Raw genomic sequence first — 17,731 nt, forward strand, 5'->3', positions numbered from 1 at the left:
GCCCCTGCTGTCTTGTGCACCTTTTAAAATGGAACAGGGATTTAGTTTGCTATCTAGCGACTTAGACAAACTACTGGCAATCTTCTGTCTAGCTATTTTAATGGTTGTTATGAGGAATTTATTAAACTGTGGTAATATAGCGCTAATCATCACTTTTAACAAGGAAAATACTTACATTTGTGGGTTTCTTTGGTCGCTTATTCTCCCATCTTACATGAGTTATTCTCATAAACCTCGGTTTGAAGTGTGCATCTGAAAAATCTCCATATAAAGGACTAACAAGCCCTATCCCTTCCCCTAACCTACCCCTCCAGCCTAACAAAAATCGGGAAATGAGATTGGGCCAAACTGTCTCCTACAAACAAGGTTTAAAATTCCTAATGTTTGCACCAGATAAAATATGTTGGGTAATACTAGAGCAACCCTGGGTCAAAAAACTTACTACCTCTCTCTCATTCTCTCTCTCTCTCTCTCTATGTCTCTATTTCTTTGGCAACAATTATGATATGAAGAGTTTGATTCCAAAACGCGATAAACGCAATTTAAAAAAAAAAATGAGTTAGAGCCAGAATCAGAATGTTATGTGACCACTCTTGAAAAGCCAATATTCAATTTTCATCAAAATGCCACACCCGCCGTGTAATACTGCCCTGCTTTCTCTCTTTCTTTCCAAAACGCAACAAACGCCAGTCTTGTTTTCCCGCAGAACGCCACATCTCCACTCATCCAATCGCAGGGCAGCATTCCACGAGCCATCTAATGTAACACGCGCCCTGTTGAGCGTGCCGGTATTTCGTGTAGCCTACTTTCACTTTCGTTTTTCACTCTCAAAGTCCGCGAAAATGAGCGGGTTTGATGGTATAGAGGAGCCTGTTCGGGAAGCAGTTATTAAAAAAAAGGAGAAAGCCATCAAAAGAGTCTCGTGGACGTAAAAAGGTAAAGAAAATGAGGCATTCAGGAGGGGGGAAATGCCGGCTGTCACCTGCAGTTCACACACACTATACTACACCACACTACACTACATTACACTACAGCACATGAATCTAACGTGATTTTGGGGATTTTATAGTGTTAATGACTTGTTCGTTAATAAAATTTTGCACTTTTTGGAAAAGAAATGTTTTGAAATTTGTGTTTTTAGGCCCAATGGTCAAACTATTATATTCAGATGTACAATTTACTGTTATGTATTATTGTATTTTGCACATTATTAGTAAAAAAAAAAAAATCTATTGATGCCAAAGGATATATAAGACATTTTGAAAAAAAAAAAAACATGGCATGGATTTATTGCGTTTTGCGAAAAAACAAATTATTTTTAAAAATAAATCTTTTAATATTAAAATCTTGATTTAATTTTTTTGTGTTATTTTAACCTTAGTATGGTATTTGATAGTTTGAAACAGAAAACGGTGGTGTCAGCATACCACTTTCTTGCTAAAGAAAACAGATTTTTACTCAAATTGATAAAAATGAATTTTTATAGCGTTTTGGAACCAAACTCTTCATATATTCCAAATTATTTGACTTTTTAAAACTAATATGACATTATTGTTAAAGCTGAGCATTAAAATGGCCTGCAGTGTATGTGCAATGTTTGTTCTAACTTGTAACAATCATGCTGAAACCAGAGAACCAATCAATTCAGACAGAACTGAGTGATAAATGGGTTTTAGGTTCTAAAAACAGCCATCAGATTTCTATTGAAGAGTAGAAAAGTAGTTCTACATTTTTCAAACTCAAAGTCAAACTACTTTGAGGGTCATAGAGGAATCCCCTACCACACTGTGTTCTTCGTTTTCCAGGCTCAATCTCCCTCTAACTATTTTCTCTAGCTCTCTCTCTCTCTCTCTCTCTCTCTCTCTCCCTCTCTTTTCTCTTATCTTATATTCTCTCAACATTGTCTTCATCTGTCTTCCCTTTATCTCCACTTTCCTCTGTCTTGCAATCTTCTTTCCGCATCTCTCTACTCTCCCTCTTTTTATCTATGATGTTTATCTTCTTCCTCATCCCACTCTCTCTCTCTCTGTTCTCTGTGCACGCAGTGGGACGCAATCACGGAGATGGACGAGCAGAACCGGCCCATCCACACCTTCCAGGTGTGCCACGTTATGGAGCCGAACCAGAACAACTGGCTGCGCTCCAACTGGATATCTCGGCAGGCGGCGCAGAAGGTCTACGTGGAGCTGCGCTTCACTTTGCGTGACTGCAACAGCATCCCCTGGGTGTCGGGCACGTGCAAGGAGACCTTCAACCTGCTGTACCTGGAGGCGGAAGAGCCGCACGGACCCGACGCCCGATTCCATCCCGCCGACTACGCCAAGATCGACACCATCGCGGCAGACGAGAGCTTTACGCAGACGGACCTCGGCGACCGAGTCTTACGGCTCAACACCGAGATCCGAGAGGTGGGGCCGATGGCACGGAAGGGCTTCTACCTGGCCTTCCAGGACGTGGGCGCGTGCATCGCTCTGGTGTCCGTTCGAGTCTATTACAAGAAGTGCCCGTCCACTCTGAGGAACCTGGCGGCATTCCCGGACACGGTGCCCCGCGTGGACTCGTCTTCTCTGGTGGAGGTGAGAGGGGCTTGCGTGGAGAACGCAGAGGAAAGGGACACGCCCAAGCTGTACTGCGGTGCTGACGGAGACTGGCTGGTACCTCTGGGAAGGTGCGTCTGCAGCATCGGCCACGAGGAGAACGACGGCCTGTGTCTGGGTGAGTGTGTGACTGCTTTAATACATGCTTTAAATGCTTTACGTGATTTTGTTCAATTTACTTTTGATGAAATTTGATACATTTGACATTTTTTCATATTAAACTCCCATAAAGAGCATGAGTGAACATGAAATAGGGCTAAGGATTGAACCTTGAGGTACCCTACATGTAAAATCAGGCATAGAATTTATGTGGCAATAATATATTTGACATTTCCAAGCTAAAATCAAGACGTTTACATTTTGCTATCCCATGATCCCAAAGGTTTCAGTATGTGTTACAAATGATTCAGTGCTACAAATGATTCACTAACTATGATAAATGATGCTGTAATTTTAACAAAGACTCAGAGTCAAGGATGGTACCTTGATGTACGCCACATGAAATGTCTTGTCATGAGTTGTTTTTGTTTTTTTTAAATGTGCAATATTTAATCTAGAGAAAAGTTTTATTCCAAAGATAGAACCTTGAGGTACTCCACATCCAAAATCAAGTAGCACTATACTGTGTTTTAGTTTGTTAAATATTTCTTCATGTAATTTACAATAACAGACAATTTTACAGTTTTTTTTTTTTGAGTAAAATAAAAAAATGCTTTAATGTATTTAATGTTAACACATCTAATTCACCTAATTAGAGTGAAATGAAATAGGGCCAAGGGTGGTACCTTGATGCACCAACATGTTAAACATGCCACATACTATTGATGTACATATGCTGTATTTCAAGAAGCATTATACTTTTTTATTTATTTAGGCCTTTTTTATTTATTTGAACTGCCTCAGTCCTGATTTACATAATTGTTTACTTTTAATACTTTTATAAACTTCATTTTGATTATCTGAAATTTCTTTTTTATTTATTTTGACTTTGTTTTTGACCTTTTTGACAACAGAAACTCATGAAATCATCTTTTCTACAGTCTGTACTGTTGCTAAAATTATGGATCAGCCTTTTTTAGACTGGTATTTTGGGCAACATTTAAATCAGCCTAAACTGGGAATGTCCAGCAGTTGTGTTCCTGGTTTTGGTGTGAAACTTTAATCAAAATTTGCTCTTTTCCTGTCGCTGGTGTTTGTGTTGACCCTTTACCTTTCCTCTCTTGCCCTCTCTTTGTCACTCACTATTCCTCCTTTCCTCTTTCTTTTCCCACTTGCTTTTTGCATAACGGAGGAAGGGCTCTATTAAGCGGAGAAAGCCAAAGTCGCTGTCTCGGGCGACTTGACAGTAGATCAAAGGAGACTTGAGAATTATGCTGCAATTCGGTGCTACAGCCCAGTTCCTCTGTACGGATAAGGACAGCAGTTATTAAGACATCAGTGGCTGTGGCCTGGTTTCATGCCGCCTCAGCCCGTGGGGAAGCCTCTCTGTACATGTGACAGAATACGAGATGGCACTGGGAATAACCAGGCATCATTACGGCTTCCTCATCATCATAACAGAGCATTTCTGTGATTATGAAAGGGCTTCAGAGAATCCGCAGCATGAGAGAGGCTTTTTCTCTTTCTCGCTGCCACTCTGGCTGTCTCGTCTCTTCTCGTCCTGTCTCGCTCCCCTCGCCTTCCACAGCTTTCACACAATCCCTGCTCGGCTTCCTTATTTCTACAGAAGACTGAGGACAGACCTCTGTATCAACTGACCATAATGAACACTGGGTGATATAAAGATCCAGGGACCTGTTTTAGCAATCTATAGTGAACTGGTCAATTCTGCATCCCGCAGCTAGATTTAGGGCGTGTCAGTTTGTCTTTGGTACTGTGAGAGCGCAAATATGGCGGTGTTACGTATATCAGTGTTCCAGTTGTCATTTCTTTTAAGAGCCAGATGTGCTCTGACTTTGGCATGTTCAAATCTTGACATCACTGATCTTTTGCACATCAGCAGAGGATACTACACTGTTCGTTCACGCTGTGAAGGTACACCAGCAGGTGATTTAAGTGAACAGTAATGTTATTTTATTCTTTATTCTGTTTATTGTTAAGGTAAAGGCTGGATTTGCCCCTGCAGCTCGTTTATTTTGAGGTGTACATACAATGAGTGCGCGCAACACGCATGGCGCTCCTGCTTGGCTAAGATACGATTGGGTGGCTGACTGTAGACTGTTGTCAGGATTTTAACCGGTCAGTGGCGCATTTGTGTTTCTGGCCACCAAGATAGAAACACACCAGAAATTTACCTAAACACACCTCACTTCCAGACCACCACACCCATCAGAGTAGATATATTCCTAAACTGTGACGCTACTTTAAAGGCGAGGGTGCAAGACGTGAAAACAGGCTGTTGACAGTCTGTTGTAAGGTAGCAAAGAGCATCGCAATGCGTCTTGCGCAGTGTGTACGATATGTAGATAGGTGTTGAAAGAGTTGTGAGAGCAGTGTCAGCAGAATTTGCTACACTGATGTGCCGTTAATTAGAGGTTTGTCTAAGACCAATGAAACTTGCTGATATGATGGAAAAACTGGCAGAAAGGTGCCGAAGAAATTAGCAGTTTTTTTTTTCTTAAACACAGCTGAGCAGACAGACTAAACTGGTTCATCTGAATTAAAAATGCACAATCATGACAGAAATATCAACAATTCAAGATGGATAAAGTATAAAGCTTTTGAACGTTTATAACAAAGATCACATACAATAAACAAGTGTCTGAGGCGAGCTCTATGTTATCTCTAAGTTTCCCCGCAGAGCCCGATATCAATGCATGGGCTTTTTAAACAACCTGTTTGAATCATTGATTCAAATTTGCACTCTATTCGTGGACCAATTCACTCAGTGAGTTGACTCTACAGTCAACCAATCGTGTTCATTATTAAGTGAAACCTTACATTTTCTCTTGTGTATTTATAACTACTCTTTAACTGAAAAAATAAAAATGTTTTATCTGATTACTCGAATAATCTGAGACATTTTCAGTAGAATACTTCATTAAAATATCTGCAACCCTAATCTTAACAACACATTTTAGTGGTGGCTAAAAGTAAGAAATACGCTTTCTGACTGTAGGGGGGGGGAGCCCAGGGGCAAAACATATTTATTCTGGCATACTGCTGCTTTAAGGTTTAAGTGCGTTAAGTCTTGGTTGTGGTACTGTAGTTGGTAAACCCTCAGCTGCTACTCAGCTGTATATCCCTCATCACTAGTTGAGTGGGTGGAGACTAGCAGAGGCCTCCTCTGACACGTGTGAAGTCAGCTGCCATCTCTTTTTGAACTACAGCTGATGTAGCATTACCGAGTAGAATCACAGCACGCTCGGAGCAAAGTGCAGCGACTCGGTTCCGATACATCAGCTCACAGACGCAGCCTTGTGCTGATTGACATCACCCTTTAGAGTGATGAGGGGAAAGATCACCATCTACCCACCCAGAGAGAGCAAGACCAACTGTGCTCTCTCTAAGGGCTCCGGCAGCTGAGGCAAGCTGCATGACCGGGATTCGAACAATAAAAAGGTATTTTATTACAGTTTCTTCCCAGAATTGTCTGGTAGGTCAGTCCCTGATGTGTATTCATATATAACTCCTTTCTCTTTTTAACAAATATTGTGTTGTGGTGTGAGCTATTCACACTTTCTCTTTATTCTAAAAGCAGATTTATCTCTGATATGTTTCACAGTTGTAGATAGGACTGTATAACGCTACAGTGTCTATCTATCTATTTTCCTTTTCTTTCCTGCTTTTCTTTTCTTGTTTCTTTCTTTTTCTCCCCATCCCCTTCTTTTCCTCTGCTTCCACTGCACTGGTATCTGCAGCGCAGATCACTCCAGCGATTAGGACTGCAATCGCGCCCCACCTGTCAAAGCCCTCGTCAAAAAGAAGCCCTGGCATCGGGGAGGGCTCCTGCTGCAAAGTGAATGCTTAAGCAGCTCTCCGCTGGCCCTTTAGAGACCAGCCGTGCACTCAGCCTTTCTCCCTTTTGCTATCTATCTCTACTGTTCTTTTCTCTGTGACTATATATCATTGGACATGCCAGTGGTGCAACGGTTTAGAATAGTTACATTTCGATGGTTTGGACCGAGCTAATACGAGTTCAGTAACAGCGGAAAAAAGTTACAGGATCTCACATCTTTTTTCAGAGAATAAAACAACACATTATTTCTCATCAGGTGTTAAATGTGTCTCAGAGACTTTTGTCGGTACCACTTTAAAATAAGAGTACCTTTATAAAGGGTTTATAATTGGTTTACAATTAGTTAGTTTATTAATAGTCACTAATTAGGTTGTAAATGCCTTAAAAATCATTAATAATCAGTTATAACACATACGTAGAAGAGGGCAACAATGACCTGTTCTTTGCCAAATAGTGAACCCACAGCTATCTATATTGTTGCCCTTTCTATGTATGTGTTATAACTGATTATTCATGATTTTAAGGCATTTACAGCCTAATTAGTAACCATTAATGAACTAATTGTAAACCAGTTATAAACTCTTTATAAAGGTACTCTTATTTTCAAGTCCCTATCTGAGTGGAGTTTCCATTTTCTCCCAGTGTCTGCATGGGTTTCCTCCGGTTACTCCGGTGCGTTTCCTCCCTCAGTCCAAAAACATGGCGATCAGATAAATTGGATATTCTAAATTGCCCAGAAAAAATACTCTAAAATTGATAGAGTCTGGTGTGTATGTGTAAAGTGTGTGGTAAGTAAGTAAGTTTGTGTGTGTTTGTTAATATATGTTTGACTAGTACTCAGTCCTGGGTAAATACAGTAGAGCCCAATACTGTCCTCCCGGTGGACGGTTGTTTCCGGTTGAGAGTATGCTGTCCACTATTGGCTGCCGCTTCTTACCGGTGTGGGGATAAGTGCTGAGTATAAATGGTTGTGTGTAAAATGTGTAAATTGTAAAGCGTCCTTGGGTTTCTAGAAAGGCACTTTATAAGTTGAACTTCATTCATTGATTCATTTTGTATGGTATAGAATGCAGGGGGTTGCCAGTCGAATACAGAACCCTCTAAATGGGGGGGGGGGTGGTTGTGACAATAGTTCTAAGACTCATGTGAGATCATACAGGAGGGAAGTTGTTGAGTTTGGCTCTCCTAACCTTCACTGATCATCAGTAAATTTTACATTTTATTTGTAAATCAAGAGATCAGAGTCTGGAGGAAGAGTGGAGAGAGACACAGTTCAAACTGATTGAGGTCTAGTGTGAAGTTTCCACCAATCATAGACGTGATGGTTTGGAGAGACATGTCATCTGCTGGTGTTGATCCACTGTGTTTTATTATCAAGTCTAAAGTCAGTGCTGTTTTGTTTTCCCACAAAATCTTACAGCACTTCATGCTACCCTCTGCGGATTTCATTTTCCAGCAGGACTAAGCACACTGCCTACACTGCCAAAAAGACCAAATGATCTTACATAATATTCTATACGTATGGGTCTAGATGATATGGCATTTCACATATTCTCTCTCTCTCTCTCTCTCTCTCTCTTTCTCTTTTTCTCTCACTCTCTCTCTCTCTCTCTCTCTCTCTCTCTCTCTCTCTCTCTCTCTTTCTCTCACCCACCCTGCCCCCTGCTGCCATTCTGCTGAGGGGAGCCGACTCCTTTATGCTGCACTTCACATCTCTCATGCTGTGGCCAGCCTGTGTTTCATACTGCCAATGAAGCTCTGCTGGAGCTCCATGAGGAACATTTAAAGGCCTTAAGGGCACAGAGTTTTTTTTTTTTTTTTGTCAATCAGGCTTTTTTCCCTTTGGTTGGACCTGTTTTGGAGTTGTTCGGCTGAAAAGGCGCGATAGATGAAGCTGTCACCGTTCTTTATCGCCGTGTCTGCTTACAAGCCTGGCCGAAATGGCCGTGTCATCTTTCTGTGACTGTCACTCGTGCTAGCTTTTAGTGAGAGCGTGTTTCTCGCCGCTCAACTCCTGAGCTAAATCAGTCATGTCCTACAGCTAGCAATAGACCAGCCTTCCAAAAACAGATCCACTTCTTCAGATTACCACGGATTCTACACAGCTGCCACCGCAAAAGCCTTTGTTCATTTGATTTTGGTTGCTCTGATATAGGGGTGTGTCCTATTGATTATACCCTGAAATATCGTGCAATATCACCCACCCCTAATTATCACATCAGGGTACTACTTTTTTACTGTTTTTATAAAAAAAAAACAAAAAAAATCACACTGTTCTCATTTCCTATTATAAATTTATAAATCTTCTAGAGACAGATTATATCTGTCCAGTATCATTTATCTTACTTCAGTCCTGGATATATGGAGATATATGGAGTGCACTATTTTTACTATCATGAAATTCTGGATCCTTAATTTCTGTTCCTGACAAATCTGGTATTCTTTTTTTTTTTTGTATTTTTTAATTATCCCAGTAAGGGGTGCGCCATATTATATTCTATGCAGTAATAAAATTTTATTTTCTTTTTTTTTTTACAGTAGTGTATTCTTGATTTTTTTTAATTCAATGTTTTGTCATATCGCCATGAGTATCGTCATCATAAAAAAATACCATGAAATATCGTGAGATTATTTTAGGGCCATATTGCGCAGCCCTACTCGGTTTTGATGTTTTTAAAATTTAGTCTTTAGCATTATATACTTTAGTTTAGTGCTCAAAGCATTTAGTTAATCTGGAAACTTGGTAACATTTTACTTGGATGGTCCATTTTATGACCTTGTTGATGCTCAACTGACATTCAACATTCAAAATCAATTACAGTTTTGGTTACAGTAAGTGCTAATATCAACCACCTTACTTCCATGGTTTAGCTTAAAATACATTACCTAAGCTTTTATTTTTCAAATCACTTTTTAAAATTGTGACTAATTGTGTATCTAATAATGAAAATAATCAGTGTCCATAAGCAGCAGAAGCTTCAAGTTTACAATTTAAACTGCTAGAACTTGCAGTTCAGGGGAACTGTGGAAGTCAATGCAATATCTGGTAGATTAAGAAAACCTAAGAACTGCATTTATGTCAACAATTAAGTAATTTTTTTCATTTGTTTCCAACTGTCTTCCATAATCCATGTTTCTTTTTACAAAGCCTGGGGACACATTATCGGTTTGATTTAGCAATATAATCATAGTGCAGCTACTTTTGAGTTCAAAAAAACTTTTTTTTTTTTTGCTAAAGAATTAAATCTGACAACCCACCAAATACAAACACACACACACACACAAACACTCACATTCAGCTGCTCCTGCTTAATGCAAAAGCTCTCTGTTAAACATTTACCCAGCACAAAACTACCCTGAGATAAAAAAAAAAGGAAAACAAAAACAAACACACTCCACACACTCTTCCTTCCAAACATACAGGAATGTACCAGCTTTTAAATGTTATTTTCTAAAGCGACTGACACCACTAATGAATATACACAATAAATGCATCTATTATTTTGTATATTTTTAAATATACACTATGTAAGGCTTAATTGTTTATTATAAGAAGTGTGATTAATCGCGATTCATTTATCAAATAAAAATAGAAATGCATTCATCACTATGCATTTATTGAACAAAAAAGAGGCTAGACATTCTAGCAGTTTTATCTCTTCCCTTCCATATATTCTGTGCATCCCTTAGTAGGCCCACTTAGACCTCCTTGAAACTTGTCCACTTGTTCATGGGACCAGTATCTGTCATTTTAGGCACTTTAACTGAAGCTATAACTGTTATAACTCCTTGGTTTACAGCTTTTTTTTTTTTTAAAGACGCTATCGTTTTACCACTTTTTACCCCAGTTTTACTCTAAGCAGTTTTACTTGTCAAATAAAACTTTTTTTAAAAATTACTAACACCAGACCCAGCCGTCTCTGCTGCGAAATCACCTTCCATATTCCGTATATATCAAATCTCTATTTATACATCCATGAGGCTCAGTCGTATGATTTTGGGATTTCTATACATTAATATGGATGAGAGAGTATCACACTAATCCGGCGGAATGTGAGCAACATGTCCGGCCGTATGGAGAGGAAAGCCGGTTATTTACTGGATTCTGGTGCAGCTTTCACCACCGTCTTGCTTCTGACTTCTGGCTCTAATCTCGTATCAGCTCGGACAGACAGAGCAAATATTGTTTTAAGCGTATTGTATTTTTACTGTGCTGCCCTGTCGCGCTCAGACGCCAGACAAACAAAGGCAGAAGCATAAGAAGCATAAGAATCTCCAGTCTGCTGTTTGTTTGTTTGTTTGTTTGTTTGTTTGTTTATTTATTCATCTACTCATTTATGTATTCGTTTAGTCGTTTATTGGCCTCGTTTTCTCCTCCTTTAAACACCCTTTTCTCATGGCTTTCGAACAATAATAATGATGACAGGATTCCTCACACCATTTACATATATATCTTCACTCAGTTGTGCCTGCTTTATGTGTGAGCTTTACTTCTTCAGTCTTGCACTACAGCCGTTACGAGACGAACGCGGCCGACGAGTAATGGAAGCTAATATGCCATCAATTAGCACTGTGAAAACTCAAGGCTAAAATCATCACGCTAACCACAAACTGCGCTAAACGTGTTGGCATACTGTTATCTACAAGAAGTGACAAAAGTACATAACACAGCTAAATAGAGCAGTAGCAGCTGCAATAATGTGTGAAATATGGCTGTAATTTTTTTTGTCCATATTTTATACAGTCCTAGTGAAAAAGGATGTATTGCATGTAGTAGTTGCACTAGTAGCAGCTATTAAAGCCGACGTGGGGTGCTGGAATAAAGAATGCATGATTATTTGGATAAAATATATATATATATTTTTTTACCTTTTTTTAAACATCTCACCTTGGTTGTAAGGATTTCTGAATTTCAAGCACGCACACCACGCGGGCAGCAGGATGTACCGACCAATGAGTCGCAGGTGTGGAGTTGGAACGCACGCTCAACCCTGCACCACGCATTGGCAAGTCCCAATGCTAGTGCGGGCACGGCCCATGTGAACGGGATCCACCCAGTCACATGCTTCCTCTGCTAGCCACAGTCCCAAAAAACCCAGTCTGACCCGGCCCAAAGCCGTGCACGTTCTGCCCGAGCCCAACCCAAGCCTGAGCCTGATTTAAACCTGACATTTTTGAAGCAAGTAAAGCGTTAAACCTGAGCTTTTTAAAACCATTTTTCGGGCTGTTTAAATGAGCGAAATCCATTCAGAGTTATGTTCTTTTTGAGCTGCTGCTGATGCAGCATTACCGAGCAGCATCACAGCGCGCTTGGAGGAAAGCGCAGCGGCTCGGCTCCGATACATCAGCTCACAGACGCCCTGTGCTGCAGACATCACCCTAGGAGTGATGTGGGGAGAGAGCGCCATCTACCCACCTGGAGGGAGCAGGCCAAGCAAAGCTGCATGAGCCGATTGTGCTATTTACACGTATATGTTTAAGTAAAATGAACATTGTTGTTTTATTCTATAAACTACAGACAACATTTCTCCCAAATTCCATATCAAATATTGTCATTTCACTTTCAGACCTCAAATAATGCAAAGAAAACAAGTTCATATTCATAAAGTTTTAAGAGTTCAGAAATCAATATTTGGTGGAATAAACCTGCTTTTTAATCACAGTTTTCATGCACCTTTATGTTCTCCTCCACCAGTCTTACACACTGCTTTTGGATAACTTTATGCCTTTACTCCTGGGGCAAAAGTTCAAGCAGTTCAGTTTGGTTTGATGGCTTGTGATCATCCATCTTCCTCTTGATTATATTCCAGAGGTTTTTAATTAGGTAAAATCAAATAAACTTATTTTTAAATTGTCTCTTATTTTTTTCCAGAACTGCAAAACTTCAATGCTTCAAAGTTCATTTTTACATTTTACTTTTTTCACTTGATCATGCTTAGTAGCGGTTTGTGATTGTATTCTATTAACTGTTTACAGTATGGCTGATTAAAGCTTATTAGGAAGGTATAGACACGTTTTGTCAAGGTCTGAAAGAAGACACAAATATATTCCTATTCCCAACTTTTCCAGTAACTCCCTGGTTCATATATGTGGCATATATTTGGAGTGGAGTTGAATGCAACATGTGTAAGCTAGTTGGAAAAACTTGTACATACCATGGGTGCAACCTCTGATCTGATAGTTCAGCAGAGAATGTAAATTTCCCATCTGGACCGGAGCGTTTATCCAGGCTAGAGCTGCAGCAGTGCCCTTTGTGTCGTAGTCGGAGCAGCCAGTTGGCATATATGGGGTCAAAGTTGAAGCGGATATGTACTGATTGCACATACCAGATGATGAAGAACCCAGGTGAGGGAAGGAAGGAGCTGAGGAGAGGTTTTATTATCTTCTATCGGAGGCGTAAGATCCGCGTTGTGTTCCAGTTTAAAGTTGCAGCTGCATTTGGCCTCGTTTCCGCCGTTCCCAACGCAGGCTACCCCTCTAATTACTGTCATTTGTTAGATTCACAGCTAATTTACTTCGGATTGTTTCCTCCACTCTTCCCTCCCTCCCCCCAACTTTTTCTTTCTCTTTCCACACACACACACACACACACACACACTGGGCCTTTTAATTAAACAGTCTGCTAAATTAAGTCGTCTTTATCAGACTCTCCTGACCTGAAGTATTGTGTTTCCAGGCTGTGTGAAGTCAAGGCTAGCCTCCTCCAGCCTCTCGCTCTCTACCTTTCTCTGACGATATCTACTGTCTTCACTATTGTAGCTCCTGAGCAACAGATGTACTCTATTTCTCTCCCTCCTTTTCCCTCTCTCTCTCCATCCCTCCCTCCCTCTTGCTCTTCTTCCTCTCTATAGAAAGATAAAGGCTCAGTCATTAAACCAAGAGTATACTCAAATCAATAGCGAACCGTGTGTTCATTCTCATGTCTGTTTGTCTTCCGTTCTCTTTCTTTCTCTCTCTCTCTCTCTCTCTCTCTATTTATCTCTTGTTTTTTTACCTTTTATTATTTTTTTGTTACTCTCACTCTCTCTTCACTTGTATCTCTTCCGTTTTTTCTCTCTTTTCTCTCTCTTCTTCTGTAGATTTATCTCTAGTTCACTCTCTATCTCCATCTATCTTCATCATTCTCTTTATTTCTCTCTCTGTTTATCTCTCTCTTTTCTCTAGCTTTCTTTTTCTTTTGTTAATCTTACTCTCTTTTCGTGTGTCTTCCTGTTTTTCTCTCTTTTTTACTTTTTCTCTGTAGATTAATCTCTATTTCACTCTCTATCTCCATCAATCTTCATCACTCTCCATCACTCTCTTTCTCTCTGTCTCTCTATGTATCTCTTTTTTTTGCTAACTTTATTATTCTTTAATTTCTCTAACTCTTTTTTATTTGTATCTCTTCGTTTTTTCTCTTTCTTTCTCTATAGATTTATCTCTATTTCTCTCTCTCTCTCTCTTTTTCACTAGCTTTTTTATACTTTTGTTACTCTCACTCTCTCTTCCTGTTTTTTCTCTTTTTTTACTCTCTTTCTCTGTAGATTTATCTCTTGTACACTCTCTATCGCCCTCTATCTATCTAATCTAACTCCATCACTCTCTCTCGCTCTCTCTGTATCTCTCTTTTTTTACTAGCTTTCTTATTCTTTTCTTCCTCTCACTCTCTTTTCATTTGTATCTCTTTCTCTTTTCTCTCAATCTCCATTGCTCTCTTTCTCTATCTCTCTCTCTCTCTATTTATCTCTCTCATTTTCTCTTTTTTCTCTCTCTTCTTCTGCAGATTTATCTCTATTTCACTCTCTATCTATATCACTCTTTCTTTCTCTCTCTGTTTATCTTTCTCTTTTCTCTAGCTTTTCTCTTTACTCTCTTTTCATGTGTTTTTCTGTTTTTCTCGCTTTTATACTCTCTTTCTCTGTAGATGTAGCTCTAGTTCTGGTCATACCAGCAAAACCATCTTTTCAACACAACCTCTCTATAAGTATCGACTCTCTCTCTCTCTCACCGACAAAGGTTGCTAGGAACCTGGGTGTTCTGGTTGATGACCAGCTCTCCTTCACGCACCATGTGGCCTCAGTCGCTCGATCCTGCCGCTTTGCGCTTTACAACATCAGAAAAATTAGACCGTTTCTGACGCAACAGGCCACCCAACTCCTGGTACAAGCAGTCGTCATCTCACGCCTCGACTACTGCAATGCCCTGCTAACTGGCCTCCCGGTCTGCGTAGTAAAACCACTCCAAATGATCCAGAACGCAGCAGCACGTCTGGTCTTCAACCAACCAAAACGGGCACATGTCACACATTTGATGCTCGCATCAAATTCAAAACTCTTACAATCCCCTACAAGGTGATGACAGAACAGAACAGCTCCTTCCTACCTACACTGATCACTTCTGAAGGCTTACGCTACCTCCCGGCCGCTGCGCTCCTCCAATGAACGTCGCCTCGCTTTGCCAAACATTCACACAAAGCAATCCAGACTGTTCTCATACAGAGTTCCCCAATGGTGGAACAAACTACCTTCCACTACCAGATCAGGAGAATCTCTCGCTATCTTTAATAAACTCCTGAAGACAGAGCTCTTCAAAGAGCACTTACTCTCCTAACACCTCTAACTAACTACCTTCTACTACCAGATCAGGAGAATCTCTCGCTATCTTTAATACACTCCTGAAGACAGAGCTCTTCAAAGAGCACTTACTCTCCTAACACCTCTAACACACTAACTACTTCTAACCTCATTTCCTTCTTCCCCTCCTTCACTTCTCTATCCTTTTATTTCCCTTCGACCTCCTTTAAGCCCTATCTAAATGGTTTATCTTAATTCCTATTACTTTTGTACTTGACTTTTGTAAGTCGCTTTGGACAAAAGCGTCTGCCAAATGTAATGTAATGTAATGTAATGTAATGTAATGTAATGTAATGTAGTTCACTCTCTATCTTTCTCTATTTATCTCCATAACTCTATGTAGCTTTAGCTCAATCACTCTCTCTCGCTTTTTCTGTATTTCTCTTTTTCCACTAGCTTTCTTATTCTTTTCTTTCTCTCACTCTTTTTTCATTTGTATCTCTTCCTGTTTTCTCTCTCTCCATCACTCTCCATCGCTCTCTTTCTCGTTCTCTCACTTCAGTTGTATCTCTTCCTGTGTCTTTCTCTTTTCTCTCACTTCTTCTTTAGATTTATCTCTATTTTACTCTCTATCTCCATCCCTCTCCATCACTCTCCCTCTCTCTCTCTATTTATCTCTCGTTTTTCTTATTTTTTGTTACTCTCACTCTCTCTTCAGTTATATCTCTTCCTGTTTTCTCACTTTTTCCTCTCCTTCTCTGTAGATTTATCTCTATATCACTCTCTATCGCCCTCTATCTGTCTCCATCACTCTCTGTAGCTTTAACTCCATCTCTCTCTCTCTCTAGCACTCTCTAGCTCATATATATATATATATATATATATATATATATATATATATATATATCTTTTCTCTAGCTTTCTTATTCTTTTCTTTCCCTCACTATTCTTTTCTTTCTTTCTCCTTTTTTTTAACTCTGCCATTAATTTACCTATGTTGCTCTCTCTATCTCCCTCTATCTCTCTATCACTATCTGCAGCTTTAACTGCATCAATTTGGCCCTTTAGCGCTCTCTCTCTCTTAATCTCTCTTTTTTCTCTTGCTGTCTTATTCCTTTCTTCCTCTCACTCTCTCTTTAGCTGTATCTCTCTCTCCATTACACTCTATAGCTCCGTCACTATCTTTCTAGCTCTCTCACTCTATCTTTTTCCTGCTCTCTCTCTCTTTCTCTAGTTTACACTCTTTTTATCTTTTCCATCTCATTTTCTCTCTCTCAGCTTTATCTCATCCACTTTTTGTCTTTCTCTTTATCAACCTCTTTTTATCTACCTATCCCATTATATCTCTCACGCTTTCTTCACCTTTTCTCTCTCTGCCTTTCTTTATCTCTCTCTTTCTTGCTCTTTCTAACTCTCCCACCCATCTGTAGCTTTATATTTGTCACTTTATCTCCATCTCATCCTTTTCCTTATCTGTCTTACTTTCTCTTTCTCTTACTATCTCAAGGTTTCGCTCTCTCTAGCTCCTTTTTTCCCTCTATAATATCTCTATCACATTCACTCTATCTATTTCTTCCTATGTCTTTCAATCCTATTTCCTCTTCAGCTTTATCTCTCTCACTCCATTTTCTCCACTTGGTTCTTACTCTCACTCACGTAATCTGTATCTTATCCATTTTTTTCTTGGCCTACTCTCTCTCTTTCTGCAAGGTTTTGTTCCTCAAGCTTCTCTCACTTCTGTATAGCCCTATCTGTCATTCCCAGTTGGTTTTAGATGCTGGTGATTTTGGGCCCACAGGCATCCCAGTCTTTTGTGATTTGCAGTTTTATTCTGCCGTGATTTGATCAGCTGTGGTTTTATGTTTTTAGGATACAATCCGGGTTAACACCCGAACATCCCTTTCAGACAGCTTCCTCTTACAGCGTCCACAGTTAATCCTGTTGGATGTGGTTGCTTTTTCTTGGTGGTGTGCTGACATTACCCTGGATATCGTGGCTCTTGATACATCACAAAGACTTGCTGTCTTGGTCACAGATGTTCCAGCAAGACGTGCACCAACAATTTGTCCTCTTTTGAACTCTGGTATGTCACTCATAATGTTGTGTGCATTGCAATATTTTGAGCAGAACTGTGCTCTTACCCTGCTTATTGAACCTTCACACTCTTACTGCTCTTACTGTTGCAATAATGTGCAATTAATGAAGATTGAACACCAGGCTGCTCCAATTTAGCCATGATGAAACCTCTCACACTAAAATGACAGGTTCTAGAAAGTTCTAGGCACTATAGCTTCCTATAGCTATATCCTGGTGTCCAATTACAAGAGATCAGGCTGCTCTATGCCAGTGGAGCTTTTTATTCACAGAGCTGCACGTTAATGCTCATACTGCGTTTATAAAATTCCAAACAACACATCCAATCTGTACACATCCCACCACTATATAAAGACATAATTTACATCATATTTACACCTACATAACGTAAGCTGCTCACGTGCTAATCAAGCGTGAGTTATCCATCCGGAAGTAACACCAACCTGTATGTGTACAAACATTCTGATTTAGCGCTATTAGATATGCATCTTCATCTGCTTTATGCTCGGATTAGCCCACTGAGGAATAAA

At 39.8% G+C, this 17,731-nt stretch overlaps 1 protein-coding gene across 2 annotated transcripts in view; it reads left to right on the forward strand.

The window, feature by feature from the left end:
- epha6 (eph receptor A6) overlaps positions 1-17,731 on the forward strand; it is a 264,591-nt gene that overhangs the window by 61,848 nt on the left and 185,012 nt on the right. For both annotated transcript variants that reach the window (XM_049469664.1, XM_022674654.2), the window contains exon 3: positions 2,046-2,715. In XM_049469664.1, coding sequence (XP_049325621.1) covers positions 2,046-2,715 — 670 coding nt within the window. The remainder of the gene's footprint in view (positions 1-2,045; positions 2,716-17,731) is intronic.

The sequence above is a fragment of the Astyanax mexicanus genome, chromosome 21 (assembly GCF_023375975.1).
Source record: "Astyanax mexicanus isolate ESR-SI-001 chromosome 21, AstMex3_surface, whole genome shotgun sequence".
Taxonomy (NCBI): Eukaryota; Metazoa; Chordata; class Actinopteri; order Characiformes; family Acestrorhamphidae; genus Astyanax; species Astyanax mexicanus.